This window comes from Prionailurus bengalensis, chromosome B2 (assembly GCF_016509475.1).
Source record: "Prionailurus bengalensis isolate Pbe53 chromosome B2, Fcat_Pben_1.1_paternal_pri, whole genome shotgun sequence".
In the NCBI taxonomy this organism is placed as follows: Eukaryota; Metazoa; Chordata; class Mammalia; order Carnivora; family Felidae; genus Prionailurus; species Prionailurus bengalensis.
This window is the reverse complement of record NC_057349.1, coordinates 115,653,212-115,670,713: the sequence shown is the minus strand read 5'-3', so window position 1 is coordinate 115,670,713 and position 17,502 is coordinate 115,653,212. Positions and strand designations below refer to the sequence as shown.

At 37.3% G+C, this 17,502-nt stretch overlaps 1 protein-coding gene across 10 annotated transcripts in view; it reads left to right on the top strand.

The window, feature by feature from the left end:
* PTPRK (protein tyrosine phosphatase receptor type K) overlaps nucleotides 1-17,502 on the top strand; it is a 562,492-nt gene that overhangs the window by 272,072 nt on the left and 272,918 nt on the right. For all 10 annotated transcript variants that reach the window (XM_043592298.1, XM_043592299.1, XM_043592297.1 and 7 more), the window contains exons 4-5: nucleotides 5,233-5,314; nucleotides 7,631-7,746. In XM_043592298.1, the coding sequence (XP_043448233.1) occupies nucleotides 5,233-5,314; nucleotides 7,631-7,746 (198 nt within the window). The remainder of the gene's footprint in view (nucleotides 1-5,232; nucleotides 5,315-7,630; nucleotides 7,747-17,502) is intronic.

Here is a 17,502-nt window from a genome sequence, read left to right as displayed (position 1 = left end):
GAGGGAGAGAAAGAATCCCAAGCAGCCTCCCGGCTGTCAGTGCAGATCCTGATGCAGGGCTCCATCTTACAAACCGTGAGGTCCTGGCATCTCTTCCACTTAAGACATTTTTTTACTAGCTTTTGTGACATTTTGTGTCCGTCTCACTTTTATTTTTCTACACAATTTTGTTTTTCTTTCTACAATCTCCTCCTCCTTTTGCAGGCTCATCATTCTCAATCCTGTCATGGTAGAAAGTATCAATTAGGGGCTCCTGGGTGGCTCAGTCAGTTGAGTGTCTAGCTCTAGATTGTGGCTCAGGTCATGATCCAAGGGTCATGGGATTGAGGCCCTCCCTCCCTCTCTCTCCCTCCCTCTCTCCCTCCCTCCCCCTTTGCCCCTCCTCCACTTGTGCACCTGCTCTCTAGAAAGAAAGAATGAAGAGGAAGGAAGGAAGGAAGGAAGGAAGGAAGGAAGGAAGGAAGGAAGGAAGGAAGGAAGGAAGGAAGGAAGGAATCTTAAAAATTCAAAAAGAAGTATCAATTAGGAGTTTTCTGGTAACTTTTGACAGACAGTTTTACTAAAGGAAGGGGACAGAAGCTTGGCTGACTGAGCTGATAATAATTAACCTTTATTGGTGCACCTGGGTGACTCAGTTGGTTAAGCTTCCGACTTCGGCTCAGGTCGTGATCTCGTGGCTTGGCTCATGAGTTCGAGACCCCATGTCAGGCTCTGTACTGACAACTCAGAGCCTGGAGCCTGCTTTGGATTCTGTCTCTCTCTCTTCTGCCCCTCCCCCCTCCCTTGCTCACACCCTGTCTCTGTCTCTGTCTCTCTCTCAAAAATAAACATTTAAAAAAACAATACTTACTGAACACTTACTATATACAAGAGACTATCCTAAGCTAGCATACGCATCATCATGCTCCTATTTGTGTCCCCTACCCACCAACTGAGACACACACACACACACACACACACACACACACACACACACTCCTCACCACAATCATACAAGGTTGGTATTATTTTTATCCTCAATTTAAAGAAAAGTTAAGTAACTGGACCAAAGTCATAACAGTTAACAAGTGGCAGAGCCAGGAAAGGACCTGAGTCAAACTGCCTCCAGCCTCTATTCTTCCATCAAGTTCACTACACTGTGTCTCAAGATAAAGAACCAAATGCAAAGAGAGCATTTCCTTTAAACGGGCTTCAAATTTCCTTTAAGATGCTAACATGTTAGATTTTTAAAGATTAACATCATTTTAAATAGTACGTTGATTAGATATTACATTGACTAGGTAGCAGTTCCATCAGCATTACACTCTGCCTATTTTCATACTATACTCACTCCTATGGTCCCAAAGCCATTGGCAATGGGACACAGGAGGCTGGGTGGTTGTTTTGTCTCCCATCCACCCATTCCTAGTGTAGACCTTGTCCTTTGTTACTTCTTTCCTACTTTGTCCTCATAATTACTGACTTCACTGGAATAAAGTGAAGCTGAGAAGTAGAACAGGGGTCTTTGAAGGAAGAGAAATACTTCATAATGAAAAGATGGCTAATCTATGAACACAGAAATGTGTGTGTGTGTGCGCACATGTGTGTGTGTGCAGGTGTTTTACATTTCATAGAAGTGTATCTGATATGAAAACAATTGGCATGTCACTTTCCAAGTATTGGAACAAAGGCTTAGCGAGAAATAAAAGGGAGAATCAGAGACATTAACTAACGTATAACTTGGAGCAGCTGTGGTAGAGGCCCCTTTCCTGGGGGGTGAGAAAACTTGTACTTGACTCCCAACTTTCCTGTTTACAAATTCTTGAGCAAATCACATAACCTTTTAGAGCCAAATCCCAAATCCTTAACATGGATATAATGCAGCTTTCATTATAAGGTTTTATAAAGATTAAATAGTAACAGGTGTAAAAGTGCTATATAAACCAAACAGTAAGCTCATCAATGTTGTTAATATGTGAGATTTATGTAAGTGTATCACAGGAAAATAAGTTCTATTTGCTTTAATGGTAGTCCAAGAAAGGAGAAGATACAGAAAGAAAAAGTGAGAAAGCCATTTTTGAAGAACTACATTTTTATAAATAGACCACATATCTGTGTAATTAATTGTTGTTGGTTATTTCACTTTTGTTGTAGCCAACATTAAATTATTTTAATTTCCTGTTTATCTTTGTTTTACTTTCTCCAATTGTTTTACTTCCTTTGCTTCATGTAGGTGATAAGCTTGTGCACGTTTACTACACTCCCTGGGAAAAAGTTTCTAATTCATTTAAATTGAGCTTTTATTCTGGACAATAGATTCGGGCCTTGATTTAAAAGGGAACAAAAGAATCAGTTCTTTATTATAGCAAAAAAAAAAGTTTCTCTTTTTAGTGACCTCATTTTCCCTGCTAAGTGTGTCTTTGCCTCATTAACAAGAGCTGGAGGAAATTTCTAAGATCAGATTCCTTTACTACTAAGGATCTAATGAGCTTTATCACTTCAACAGAGCCCTCACCTTGTAAGGCTCCTGTGTCCAGTCAGGGGAAACAAATCTCAGTAGCTTAATTATGGAAAGCTTGCTTGAGCAAATGCTCAGGCCAGATCTAATGTTTGGTGTCAGGTAGACAACCAGGGCTTCCCAGAAGAAGGGAGCAATGGAAGCCATACCAGATGTCACCTTTCACCCATCTAAGAGGCTAGCCTGGGAACAGAATGAACAGGCTCTTTTTGCATGCTGTTTTCACTCCACTCCATTACCTGAAATACTGAAGGTAATGATTCCAATCAATTTTTTTGCTACTCTAGCAACATTCTTGGATTATTAACTAAATAAGTGAAGTAAGGTTGAATTAAAATGAGGAGGGGGGAAAGGCAAACCCTAAAGAACAAGGACTGTATCCTTTGGCAGACTGAATTAATACAGAGAATGTACCTCATATAACAGAAAGTTGAACTCAGAACACCTGTGATAGAATTGTCATCACATGTAACCCAAGCAATTTATTTAACTGGGTCTTCCTAGTCTCATCTTGGCAATACTTTTTAATTTAGTTTTTCTCGAACTCTCTCTTACCTTTCATATTTTTTTTGCCACTTCCTACATCTTTTTTTATCTAGACTTCCAAATTTCTAGAATGCTACACAACACACTTCACTGTTTTCATCTTCGCCCAGCAGAGGCCCTAGGTTTGTGCTGAGCTAGAACTGCACCCTGATCCCTGAATTGGCAAATAATGCCCATGGGAAAGGAGATATGGCTGCAAATCATGGAATCACATTGGGGAGACTCTCTCCTGAAATTTGTGTTCATCTAGATGCCATTGTTTATACAGATATCTGATATTTTATTTTTTTTTAATTTTTTTTTCAACGTTTATTTATTTTTGGGACAGAGAGAGACAGAGCATGAACGGGGGAGGGGCAGAGAGAGAGGGAGACACAGAATCGGAAACAGGCTCCAGGCTCCGAGCCATCAGCCCAGAGCCTGACGCGGGGCTCGAACTCATGGACCGCGAGATCGTGACCTGGCTGAAGTCGGACGCTTAACCGACTGCGCCACCCAGGCGCCCCAATATCTGATATTTTAAAATTATGGTTATTATAGCTTCTCTGGCCCTTTCTGATTTTGTTTTTCTTTTTGATGGGAGTGTTCACCTGCCTGAAACCTCCTGATACTTCTCTTCTTTCCTTGATCATTATGCCTGAATCACACTTTGTTGGCTTTCCTGCTGCTGCTGCATTGCTGCCTTCTATTTCAGTGGTTTTCTCCTCTTCATCTTCCTGTGCCATCTTATTCACCCATCATGTTCACTTTCAAATCTGTAACTTACTTCCATGATCACATCTAAATCTAAAGGTTAATGGGCATTGAGGAGGGCACCTGTTGGGATGAGCACTGGGCGTTGTATGGAAACCAATTTGACAATAAATTATGTTTAATATAAAAAATAAAAAACTAAAGGTTTATTGTGAACCTATTTCTTTATTTGAGATATGTTTGTCCTGTTATCCCATAAGCCTGTACCCTATGTGCACCCTAGGCAAATCAGATTTGAAATGTACTTAGTCATTTCTCCCTCAACTTTGTACATTGTCTGCATCACTAGTCCTGGCTAGGGATTCCAATAGCATCATTCACCTAGTGGTGCAATCCTGGAGCCAGAATTGACCTATATTTCACCACAACTAACAAGTCAATAAGTTTTATTTTGTCTGTTTCCTTAGTTTTATTTTTATCTCTCCTTTTTCTTTGCATCTGTCTATTTACATGACTAGTAGCATACGACCTGAGCATTTCCAGCCTCAGTTTATTTTGGTCCATCCTTTACCTTATAGGCATATATATGTTTCTAATAGATCAACTTGTTTACATATATTCCTACTTTGAACATCAGCTTCCATTACACTTCCTAAAATGTTTTGCAGAATACTCCAAAAATAATCTGTGTATCTCCATGAATAAGGGAGCCCATAGTCAAATGTAATATTGAAATGTGGCATGTGAAATATGGTTTCTCTTGAAAAGTCACACTATATGAAGTTTCTCTATTGGTTGTAACAACACAACTCTATAACACAAGCTTATATTTGAACATGGAAATGTTTTTGTTTAATATTTATTAATATGGGATTATTGACAGGATGTACTCCTGATTTTAGTCCCATGGTATTCAAGGTGTTCCATGCCTAGCTCTCTAATCTCACCTCTTCCCTTTTGAACCTTTGTAACCAGTCAGATGACATTCATTTGGTTTCCCAAACACACAGCTCTATTCCATTCCATTGCATATTGTTTCTTTTCCCTGGAATACTTCTACTCTATCGAATGGCCTCTGGTTTTGAAAATTTAGCACTTAAAAGCTTAGATCATTTGATTGGTTAGCATACTGCTTGGTACATTTTAGGTGCTCAACGTATTTTAAATAAATAACAAAAACAGAGAAAATTAATAAGAGAAACTTTAGCTATTTATTCATTCTACCTAGATACAGCCCATTCAGGAATTCTAATGCATAATAGCACTTGCTTAATTTTTTTTTTTTTTTTTTTTTTTTTTTTTGCTGCTTAACCTCAGTAATTTTTTTTTTGTTTACTCGGACAAGATTTGGGAAGACTTACATTATAAGATATCTTTAATTCTTATAGGATAAAACTCAAAATTAATTTTTGTAAGTGTGCTATAGCTATTCTTCTTTTACTGTGAAAATTCCTTAAAAATGATTGTTGCCAATGGTTTCTGTTTCTTTCTGACAGGTGATATTTGAAGCTGAAGTCTCAGGAGGAAGGAGTGGTTATATTGCCATTGATGACATCCAAGTACTGAGTTATCCTTGTGGTAGGTTGTGATTAAGAATTGTATTTTTCTATGTCCTTTCAAGACTTGTCTTATATTGGCAGTGACCGTTGACTGTTCATCATTTGGCCATACCTGTCTCTTTTGTTTTTACTCCTAGCCTTCTGTTCACTTTTAAAAGAACACTGAAGCATTTCTAGAATTTTCAAATCAAATATTTTTCAGAATTATAACTAATTCTACACAGATTAATGGATTCTTTTAGCTATTGAATTACTGAGAACAAAATGCAGATGTAAATGAAACTCTAGATAGGACATGCTCCATCTTTTGGTTTTATTTATTTATTTATTTATTTATTTATTTATTTATTTATGAGAGAGAGAGAGAGAGAGAGGAGAGTTTCCCAAACAGGCTTGATGCTCAGCATGCAGCCCGTCGCAGGGCGCAATCCCATGACCCTGGGATCTTGACCTCAGCCAAAATCAAGAGTCAGACGCTCAACCCACTGAACCACTCAGGCACCCTATCTTTTGGTTTCATTAAACAATCTAGGAAAGTAAAGAAGATTGACAAATCAGAGCTCAACGGAAAGGAAACTAAAAGAAACCTTACTAACTTATGTGATCTGCTCAGTTGAAAGTTGGAGTGAAGGAAAGAGAATGAATTAGTTCACCTATTCCAAACTTCAGACTAAAGTTTTGGTAATAAATCCATATAAAACAACAAAATAATCGACGGCAAACAAAAAGTGACTCGGTTTAGTAATACCTTGTTTTGTTATGTCTCTAGATGCACATTGGTTGATCTAGATGCACATTGGTTGATCTCAGATGCACATTGGTGGTATAACTAAATTTATGTGTACATCACATTCAGTGGAGCCAGATATAAAACCACTGGTGTAAATTCAGAGCTTACCTATATCTCCCAACAACGGCATTTTAAAGGGCCCATGACTTCTAGATGATCTGCTCAGTGATCCTCTTGGTGGAAATTTTGTCGCCATTGTAGGCACCATGCACAGGGTGGGGGTGGAGGGACACCGTGCCAGGGGCCAAGGTTGTGTGCCTGGTGAGTGCTTGGTAAATGCCAGTGTGCATCTGCCTCACTACCGGGGGTGGCACATCACAGATTGTGTGACCCTCCTTGGTTCAGATTCAGTAGGTATGGGGGGTGGTGCTGAAAATTTTCATCTCTAATAATTTACCAGGTGATGCTGCTGCTGCTGGCCTGGAGTTCACAATTTGAGAACCACAGTTCCAGGTCACATTTAGCTCAAGCATTTCTGTTTTTGATGCCTATACAAAAATGAGGTGCTTAAGACAGAGGTAGCAAGCAGGCAAGGGTCTAATGATTTATTCCATGTAGTATGTTCTAAGAAAAAGAGGACAAAATCATCTCACTTACAGTTCAAGTTGGTTTGCTAAATTCTTTCAGCCCATTAGTACATGAGAATGATGTTTCCATCCACTGTTCATTTATAATTATTGAAAGAGAAATGTGAAAGAAAGGCTCTCAGGAGTAAACAAGTAGAAATATAAATTGACAACAACAGTTTTATTGTGCTTTGGGCCTCTAGGAACTTGCTTTCAGTCACCGTGTCTTAGCTTTTCCTGTGTATATTTACTTTCAGTGGAAAACATGAATAAGCTTCATTTCTAAAAGGTAATCATAGAGAACACTAATTTGACAGTCATATAACTCACGTAGGTTTTGACTAAAGTTACCACTTTTTGTTGATCTGCTATGTCTTTGGGTAACTTTCTTATAACTCTGAACGGATAGGAAGTGGATTTAGCAACAGTTATGCTGATCTATTTGAGAGAAACAAAAATATTTCCTTGGTCTTTGAAGTACTAGAGAATCATAGCTTCTGAAATGAAAAAAAAAAATAAAAAGAGAGAGATCTAACTGCTTAATTGTAAATTAATAGTTCAATGGCCACGTCTTCACCAGTATGTTAGATATCACTGTATGTTTTCATTATACTTTTCCGTTATGCTCTGGCTTATGCCTATTTGATCTCTTTTGCTTTCTTTGACTTGTAACTGTTTTATTATCACCCATAAGTAACACGCTATGACCGACCTTCAGCAGTAATTGTTGAGTGCTCTCGCTGTATACAACAGTGCTCCTGCAATTATGGGCAATAAGTAATAGGGCTATTGAGGGGGAAAAAAAAGAGAATTGTGGGAAGGATTGTGTATATAAGCACAAAGAAAACTCAATTTTCTTCCATACGATATTAGTTTTGGCCAAAGGTTAAAAGTGTTAACCACATTATTCTCTTGGGAAAAAGTAACATGGCACGTTTTCTTCATGTGAAAACAGTAAAAATTTTTTCTGCCTTCACAGATAAATCTCCTCATTTCCTCCGTCTGGGGGACGTGGAGGTCAATGCAGGGCAGAACGCTACATTTCAGTGTATTGCTACAGGGAGAGATGCTGTGCATAACAAGTTATGGCTGCAGGTAAGGCCAAGTTGGCAGTTGAGCTACAGGGTACACTTGATTTTTAAAAAATCACAAATATACTGCCTGTGGTGTCATTCGTGTGTGTGTGTGTGTGTGTGTGTGTGTGTGTGTGTGTGTGAGTGACAGAGAGAGAAAGAGAGAGAGAGAGAATGGGAGAGAGAAAGAAACAAGTTCTCTTGTTCATCTTTTGATGTGGGAAACAAAGGCAGAAAAATAAATTAAATATCCTTACAACTTACGTCCCATTTATGAATCCTTGAGACAGGCAGAGTGGCATTCCTCTGAGAGCCTCAGCCACCTCCATGTTGATACTTTGCTAAAGGCAAAAGACAATCTCAGCCCAACCCCCCAGGATCCTCTAAGTCTACTTTAACGTATAAAAATTCCTTTGGAAGCTTCCTTCATCTCTACCCCCCAAGATATATATTGGCAATCATACTCCAAGCTTATGGCCCACTGATATACATCTGAAGGGTCTCATGGCTGAGGGTTTACTAGACAGTAGTAAATGAACCGTTCCTAAGGATAGCTAACAATAGCTAGCCCCCTCAAGGTCCTGGAAACCTTGTTTCCAAGATACCTTAGAGACTCTCTATCCCTAACCCCCTCCCAACCTGAAGGTATATAATCAGTCACCTGTCACAACCCCAGTGCAGCTCTTTCTGCCCAGGGTTCCTATCCCCATGCTTTAATAAAATTACCTTTATGCACTGAAGACGTCTCCTCCAAATCCAAATGCTTTCAGACCACATCAGGTTTGATTTAATTGATTGCAGACTCATTTCAGATATTTCCATTATTGGAATATGAATAAACATGTAACAGTATATCCTTAATAAGTATTTGGGTTTGTTTCTAGTGAAAAGTAATGTTTCTCTAATGTTATGTATAACTTGTAAAAACAATTTTTTCTAAATCCATTCAAAGTAGGAAAAAAATGAAAATTTCCTCATTTAATATTTTGAAAAATTAACATACAAGAGCATAGTACTTAAGTAGAAACGGTCATATTCTGATAAACTTCTTTAAAATATTTTAACTAAACTTTGGGAAACTTCCGGAAATGTGAATTGGAAAAGAGCCAATTAAATTTTTCCAGAACTTTTGTGTGTAAGGGTTAATCACAGAACTGAGGTCAAGACGTTTGCTTTTCATACATTAAATCCTCAGTAAATATTTAATGAATTACAATTTGGCATACTGTTGGAGAAATGTAAATGGTACATACAAAGAGCTTTGAAAAAATCAGAGAGAAAACAATAGAGTAAGGAATGGGACTTGCCTTCAGAGAATATCTACCAATCCTACAGCAGTGATGGGGTGAGGGGAGGCGGTGGGGGGGAGGTGGGTAAGGGCTAAGAGCAGCTCTAAAGTCAGGAGCCTGGTCCTGTAGGAAAGATGACTGTTGAGCTAAATATTTGAAGCTAGAAATATAAGTAATAATATCCTCTGAGCCCTTGTATTATTATTTCTTGTTCTGTTTGCATCAGAATGAAGGAAGGGGCTTAAGTAGTCAGAATTTTAAATTCCTGAGAATGACTTGAACATAGATATCAGCACTTACTTTATCATACTTACCATATTCTCAGAGAGGTAAAATTAGTATTGAGAATAATCATTAAGTTGCCGGAGGTTGGGGTCATGATTATAATAAATGAATATTGAAATCATATCTGGTATAAGGCCTAAAACTGTGCTAGATGTTATAAATTTGTTATTTCATCAAATTCTCATACCCACTTGGATGTTAAACAGATGTACTCATATAAATCTAATGATTACTACTTTCATAATTCACGTGATTTGCTGGTATCAGCCTATCATCCTGAATATGTGGAAAGGAAATGATGCCCCTACTTTTTTTTTTTCTGTGTTTATGCTGATTTCCCCTATAGATTCTGAATTATGAGATCATTCTTTCTGGAGAGGGTATTGTATAATGTGCAGTCTGTTTTGTCAGCTGAACATCAAGTCAGAATCCCTCTTTCTCTCAGCCTAAACAATTAATTTAAAAACTGTTTTTAGACATTTTTTCTAATCAATTTGTTATTTATTTATTTATTTTTTCCATTTCGGTGGGAACATTAGTTGGCATTTGACTTTAGCTGTGATCCATGTTGTCTTGTCTTGGAGAACCAAGCTCTGCAGTCTGCCCCTGGTTTTATGCCCCAGGATTTATTGTGACATTGAAATAAAAGGGTTTTGTGTGCTCAGACACCAGCTGCCTTGTGGCAACAAAGACATTCTGGCTCTGCTGGTCTGAGTGGGTTGCAGTCAAAATACTGCTCGTTTATTGTTTGTTTCCTACTTTCTGGATTGGCCCATTTCATTACAGTTTTTAAAAATATTCCCTCTGCCATTTTATAAAGAAAGATGTGAGATAAAAATATTCTGTGAGACCTCTATTCTACTTTTCTCCACTTCTCTTTACATGTCCTAAGGTGAATTTTTGCATTTCTCTTCTGTTTTGATATTGAGATTATCCAATTCCTCAGTGGTGTACATATTTACCTTATTCTTTTAAAAAGCTTTTCTACTTTTTCAGTAACACCACTTAAATTACCTTAAGTTATTGTTGTAAATCATTCTTCACGTTTAAGAAACATTGAAACTATCAACTCCTTAGTCGAGGGATGTTTTCAAACAAACTAGACTAGTTATTGTATATAAACATATGGTGAGTCAATCAGAATGTGGCCAGTAACTTTAAAAAATTTCATTTGCTTCAAGTAGTAGAAATATAGTAAAGCAGAAAGAATCTTGATTCCATAAGGAATCTGCAAGCCAACCCATACAAATAAATGTCAAGTCATGTTTGCTTGATGCAGAACAACTTCGAGAAATCAGGAGGCCCAACTCTTAATTTGAACCTTAATTCAAACCCTTTAGCCCTTCCAACCCAGTTAATTGTATGGGCGTAGAGAATTCATTGAATTATTCTGGACTTCAAGTTCCTTAATTATAAAAGGAGATGTGGATAGAAACTAAGATCCCTTCCAGCTATAAAATGCTAAACTAGGTCTTTACATTTTTTTTTTTGATGGCCTAAGACATAGCCTTCATTACCTTTTTTGTTTGATGGAAGAATGTGAAATTGTTTATTAGCTGTGTATGGGTAAAAATGGTCCCTTAAAATTAAGTATCATTATGAGAACAACTGCTTAACCTATCTGCTGACAGTACTGAGACCCAATTGAAAGCAACTCCAGATGAAAAGTCATTGCATCCTGTCACAAAAGTAATGGAATAATTGAGTAGCTGTTACGCTTGCAATGTAGGTGTAATTAAAAAATAGCAATTGACCCTTTATGTTTTCCAAATCACTTACATTATACAGTATTAAGCTTCACTTGTTAAATGTTTAAGTATGGGGTAAAAAACAAAAACAAAAACAAAAACAAAACCCAAACAAAGAAAAGCAGCCAACTTTCTATCTTAAAGGAAAAACAAAACACTGCTTTAACCATAATAACCTGATAGTGTTTGACATTTAAAATAATTTATGTGTGGAAATACATTAAAAAATAAATCTCTCACTTGTTTATTGTCTTTAGCTTACAATTGATATGTCAATCATTTTTATTGTTTAAAATGACACACAAATTAGGTAAATTAAAAAACAGAGCACGAAAAGCAAGAATCTGAGTTACCTGAGCTAATGTAGGATAATTCATAAGGTATATATCATAGTGGTTCTGGATGTATCTTTAGGGAGTGTTCTTTTCTGTAAGATCTCAGATTGTATAATTACAGGGTCTTAGAATTAGGTCATTTACTCTAGACATTTAGGAAACAATGACAAAATACCCAAATTAACCTCCTTGTACAAGCTCAGTGAACTACCGATGCATAGAACAATATGGATGACTGTTTTTAGAAGTCTATTTAGTGTCAACAGGCTACTGGTATGGTAAAATTATGAGCTTTTCTTGGCCATAGCTTAAAATAGTGTGTTATGAAGTTCATTTATGTTGGAAAAGGTACTAAGACTTTAGTCGCTTGTAGAGAATTTCCAAATTCCTTTTTGATCGTAAAACTCAATGAAGTAGCATGCATTCTAGATACAAGCACAACATTTGTTGTCAGGTTACGATTTGCAATTTTTCCCCACTCGAACAGATGTTTTTCAGTGCTTCCAACAAGTTTTAGAACTATGCTATTTTTTGTTTTCAAGGAACCCCTAGTGGTAGAGAATTTGTGGATCGTAACTTAAGGCTTATGGGAAAACATAGGTTATAGGAAATAAGATCACTAATGAAATTTTAATGGACAATTTTATACTGAAATAAAATAGTAAAAACAACTGGTTATGCTTTTGAGAAGTGTCAGTTACTTATAGGAAAGAGAAAAATTAACCTACATTTTTGTAGGTTAAAAGTTTTAGTCTTGCCCTTTTGTTGCAGTGCTTACTGATATGAATAATAAAGTAATGGTGGCAAAAAGTGACTATGACACAACAGTTCCACTCCTAAGTATTTACACAAGAGATATAAAGGCATGTGTTCACAAACTGACCTGTAAAAGAATGTTTATAACAGCTTTATTCATAATAACCAAGAACAGTAAAGAACCCCAATGCCCATTAACAGGAGAACGGGTAAACACTGTGTGGTTCATTCAAGCAATGGAATGCCACTGAGCAATAACAAAGAATGAGGTACTGATACATGTACCCATATGGATAAATCTCAGCAATATTATGTTTTCAGAAAGGGGACAGACAGAAGAGAGTGCAAACTGTGTGATTACATTTATATTAAGCGCCAGAAGAAGCACAACTAATTTACGGTGATAGAAATCAGAAGAGTATTTGACTGTGGGGGATGAGGATAGACTGGATGTGGCTGGGGGGTAATGTTAATTTCATATATGTTTATTGGCGTGTTGGGTCTTTGGGTACATATACATTTGTTAGATGTTAAGAACCATCCAATTCTCTGAATATACAGTTTGCCTCAATAAACCATGAATGAGGAAAAGTATGTGATACATCTTATCACATAACCTCAGTCCTGGCAGTTCTAATCAAGCCATAGATGGCAATAGCCTGTGAACATTAACCTGGATTTTTGTCCATCTTGTCCATTTAAAGTTATTTGATTAGGTTCGGGGGTAATTTTTAATCATTAATCTATGCTGAAATATAGAATAAAGCATGTTCTGAGTGTTCTGTCTTCAGAACATGTTATAAATTCTGAGGATGTAAAAGAATTGGAAACAGGGTTGGACTGTAACTTATGACTTAGTATTCTTCTCTGAAGGTCCAGTATAAGAGGACACCTACATGGCAAATCAAATAGAGCCCACTGCTGGAACATCTGTCTGACCATATGCTTTGGCCTCAGGTTCAATGTAGAAACTAAAATGCTAATGACTCCATCCATCATTACAGAGCTTGGCGGGCATGCTTCATTGGATTGGACAGAGAAATTCAACAGTGGAGTTACTGAAAGTAGAGAATTGTGTGGGTAGATTTGGTGACACCATTTGTTTTGGTGAATTGAAATGAGAGGCTGTTTGATGTATGACTGATAATCCTATGCAGATTGCCATCAAAGCTGTGGCAATTGGGCCAATCTGTCAGTAATTGCCGCAGGTGCTGGCACTGTGCCTCCTCAGTGGGCCTGCCAAAGCAGGCAAGTCAGCCATCACTTTGCACTTGGTGAGGTTCATCGGCACTAATGTAGTAGGATACAGCTAGTTTCTCAGCCAAAGGAAATGTCATTCCTTATGGAGCAATAGATAATTCAAGCAATGGATTGAGAGTAATAATTGGAGAGTAAAATTAGTAAAATGAGATGCCAATTGTTCTAAAAAAAACCAACCAGAGAGAGGCTGACCTCTTGTAGTACCAATTGTTGTCAGCTGAGGATCAAGGAAAGTGGTTGGTCTAAAACTTCTGGACACATAGTGTTTTGTCTAGCCAGGGAAATGTCATGGTCTTATTCCTATAATGCATGTGAATATCATCATGCAAGCAATGGAAATCAGAAGCATGATTTTTTAAAAAATGACCTAATTTGAAAGTATGAAAATTTTAGCTCGTGAAACATATCACTACACAATTTCAAAGCCACACAGTCATTGTTCACAAGGCTCCCTCTGACGCCTCCATGCTGTGGTATTTTTCCATGCGTATGCCTGGATATTTGTAGCATATTTGACCTCCACAAGAGATTTTACTACCCCTGATACTATTTCTTTTTGAGAAAAAAAGTCTGATAATTTTGCATTTATTATAATGAAGGAAAATTCTTGGAAGGAACTGATCCGTGCCTAGAAAGATGGAGTTTACGGTGGGCAGTTCATTAAAAAATAATTTGAGAGGAATATTTCAAAGCCTAATTGACTAAACATGTAATTTGTGACTAGCTTACATTGAGTACCGTGGGAAAAAAAAAGAAAAATAAATAAGAGGGATGAGGTATAGTGAAAATTGCCCTACTCTCTGGACTTGATGGAAGTCCTGACATTGTCTGGTCATTGGCCTTAAGAGGGCTGGCACATATCTAAAATATTAGAGTAACAAAAGGCAGTATATAATTAGTAGGACAGTGAATAAAGTTGAAGAAACGATATCAGAATGGCTGAAGGGACATGGTATAAATATATCTTGAGAGTCATGGGAGACTGGAGAAACAAACTTCTTAAAGTCTTAGATTATTGGGACTATTCAAGAGGGATTTAATTGGTTCTGTATAGGTACTAAAGTACAATGCTAACTAACAGTTTGAAGTTATATGGTGAGAGATATAAGCTGATTATAAGGGAGAACTTTGTAATTGTAGGGCTGTTGAAACCTAGAATGAGCTATTCCAGGAGGTAGTAAAACTACAATTAGTGGAAGTATCCAAGCATAATCTGGATAAGCACTTGCTAGAGCTGTAGAGGATGTTTAAGCATGAAGCTGAATACTTTTTAAGATCCTTTCAGCCCAGAGAAATGTCTTTGTAACCGAGGAAGAAAAGACGGTATAGAATCAATGCATGATACTATTTCAGAGTTGAGCGAGAACTACGTAGACTGAAATGTTTGGTGAAATCATTAAGAGAGATTTGATGGAGTCTTTGAAGGGCATATAAGACTTGAATAGCAAAGTCTGAGTGGGCATGGTTATCACTGCAGATTAGGGTGTGTGTGTGGGATGGGACAGCAACATCAGGAGAAGGATCTTATTGAAGTGGAAAGTTCGCAATGAGAAGCAGAAGTAAATATAGTTTTTGTCAGGGTTGGGACTAGGCCATGATGAAAACATAAGCCAGAAAGAAGTCACTGTTAGCAGTGCAGATATGAAGTCTTGAGAGCCCAGATTGGACGCCAGTGCAGTTGGAATACATGTTAGTAGAGGAGAGGGACAGATGAAAGAAGACAGTAGTTTTGGATCATGCCAGGTGACAGAATTAGGGAGGATGTGAGTGAAATGATCGAGACAGCTTTCTAAATTTCCTCAAAAGTTTATTTTTTAAAGCCAGTGAGTTTGTTTCCACATTTTCTGTTTTGGAACTGATTTGTCTCTTAGACCCATTTGTTTATTGTTTTTCTTTCTACCTTCATAACTGCATATAAGTTATCCTAGATAGGAGTGAAAGGTGAGGAGACCTTCCCATTCCTTTTGGCTCTCTTTAGCTTTAATAAAAGTTTGTGAAGACAGTTTGAAGCTTGCCACCAAATTAAATCTCTGGGTGGTCCTGGGATCCACGGAAGGCTGTTGGTGTTTCAGCCTTGGCTTCTTCTGTACCTTATGGCAAACAGAGCAGGAGTAGTGTCTGAGAGGAGTGTTAACCATGTCTGTTGTGCTTCCCTCTATTTTTTATAAACTGATAAACACTAGCCTCCTATTTAATTCTAATTGTCTCCTTTTATTCTTAATTTAAGCAGTAGTGCCTTTTTGTTTCTCCTGTATATATGCTCATTTACAATTATTTCTATTCTACTTAAGAGACTACGGACCAAGGGGCACCTGGGTGGCTCATTCGGTTAAGCGTCCGACTTCAGCTCAGGTCATGATCTCACAGTCCGTGAGTTCGAGCCCCGCGTCGGGCTCTGTGCTGACAGCTCAGAGCCTGGAGCCTGCTTCGGATTCTGTGTCTCCCTCTCTCTCTGACCCTCCCCCGTTCATGCTCTGTCTCTCTCTGTCTCAAAAATAAATAAATATTAAAAATAAATAAATTTATAAAAAAAGAGAGACTACGGACCATTTGGTAGCTAAGCTATCACTCCGGTCAGTCTGCTTTTCTTCAGCACATTGGTTTGAGTTCAGGGCATCATATTCTTACTTCATGGCTTTATACAAAGAATTATGGCTATTGGTCTTGAAGTGAAATCAGTGACCATGTATCATGGAGTATAATGTTTATCTTTTATCTTTGGCATTTTGTGTGTGTATGTATGTAAATGATGAGCTCAGAACATTTAATCATATGTAATTTGGAGGATTATTAAATATCCATGAGGTCATTTTGGTTGGCTTTGTGGCTTCCTACCATAAAGAGTTCAATCCCTTGAAGATATGGTGCACTCTTTTCCTGCCTCAATAATTTATAAACTCTTGAGTTTGTTGTCTACAGATTACATAATTGATTAAAAATGAATAATGTGTGGAATGTACTCTATCTTTCTTATCTATCCCTGGAGCATGACTGTAAAAGCCCGACAGTCATAGAAGCTCAAGGATTTCTTCTTATCGATACCTATAAATAACAATTTACTGCTTTTTCTGCGCGAGAATAATATACTCTTCTGTTGTTCTTAGAGCTGCCCTTTCAGAGTATTTTCTAAGTGTGTCACATCAAGCACTTTACAACTTTCCATTGACTTCTTCTGATCAGTATTACAACACGAAAGCTCTGGTAGCAGGCTGGGTTTCTTCTTTATGAAAAGTATCTGATATAAAGACTTAATATTTATAAAGTCATTTTATTGTAGCACAAAATATAGAAACTGTACAAAAATAAAAACTATGACTGAATGAATTTTATAAGGTACACACCACAAAGGATAAGAAAGGGACTTTGCTATCCATTCTAGGGGTTCTTTACAAAGGCTCAATCCCAGCCACAGCTGAGCCAGCCGTCACTTCTACAAGTAATGGTTTTCATTGCTTTTAGCCCTCATAGGTTTCTTCATAGTGTTTTTTTTTTCACTTCTGTATACATTCTTAGATTAGTATTCTGTATTAGTATTCTGTATACATTCTGTATACATTCTTAGACTCTAGATTAGTCTCATCTAATTTTTAAAGTAAGTTTTTTAAAGTCTCTTTTAATCTGTGGTTTTGTCCTCTGTCCCTTTTCTTCACATTTTGTCTATTGAGGCACCCAGGCCATTTGACTTGTAGTTTCTCAGTCTGCATTTTACTGATTGCACAGAAATGTCCTCCTTGGTTCAACATGTTCTTCTGAATTTTTTTGTAAATTGGCAGCCAGATCCAGAGTCAAGTTTGATTCTTTGGCAACAGTAGAGGTTGTGCTTCATATGATTATAGGAGGTACAAAATCTCTCTCTCTCTCTCTCTCTCTCTCTCTCTCTCTCTTCATAGCCATCTGTGCTTAATGCCTATATTCATTCCTAGAGGCTATAAATTCTGATCTTCTAATTCTATTATTTATTTTGTATTAGTTTAATGATGAGATCCTTCTCCTCTACCTTTTGCTTCCCAGTGACATAGTTCATTAAGGAAAAGGAGGCTAAATACTCAAATCTTTGCTTTAGTTATTGGGTTTCAATATAATGAATTGATTCCTTATCATTCTC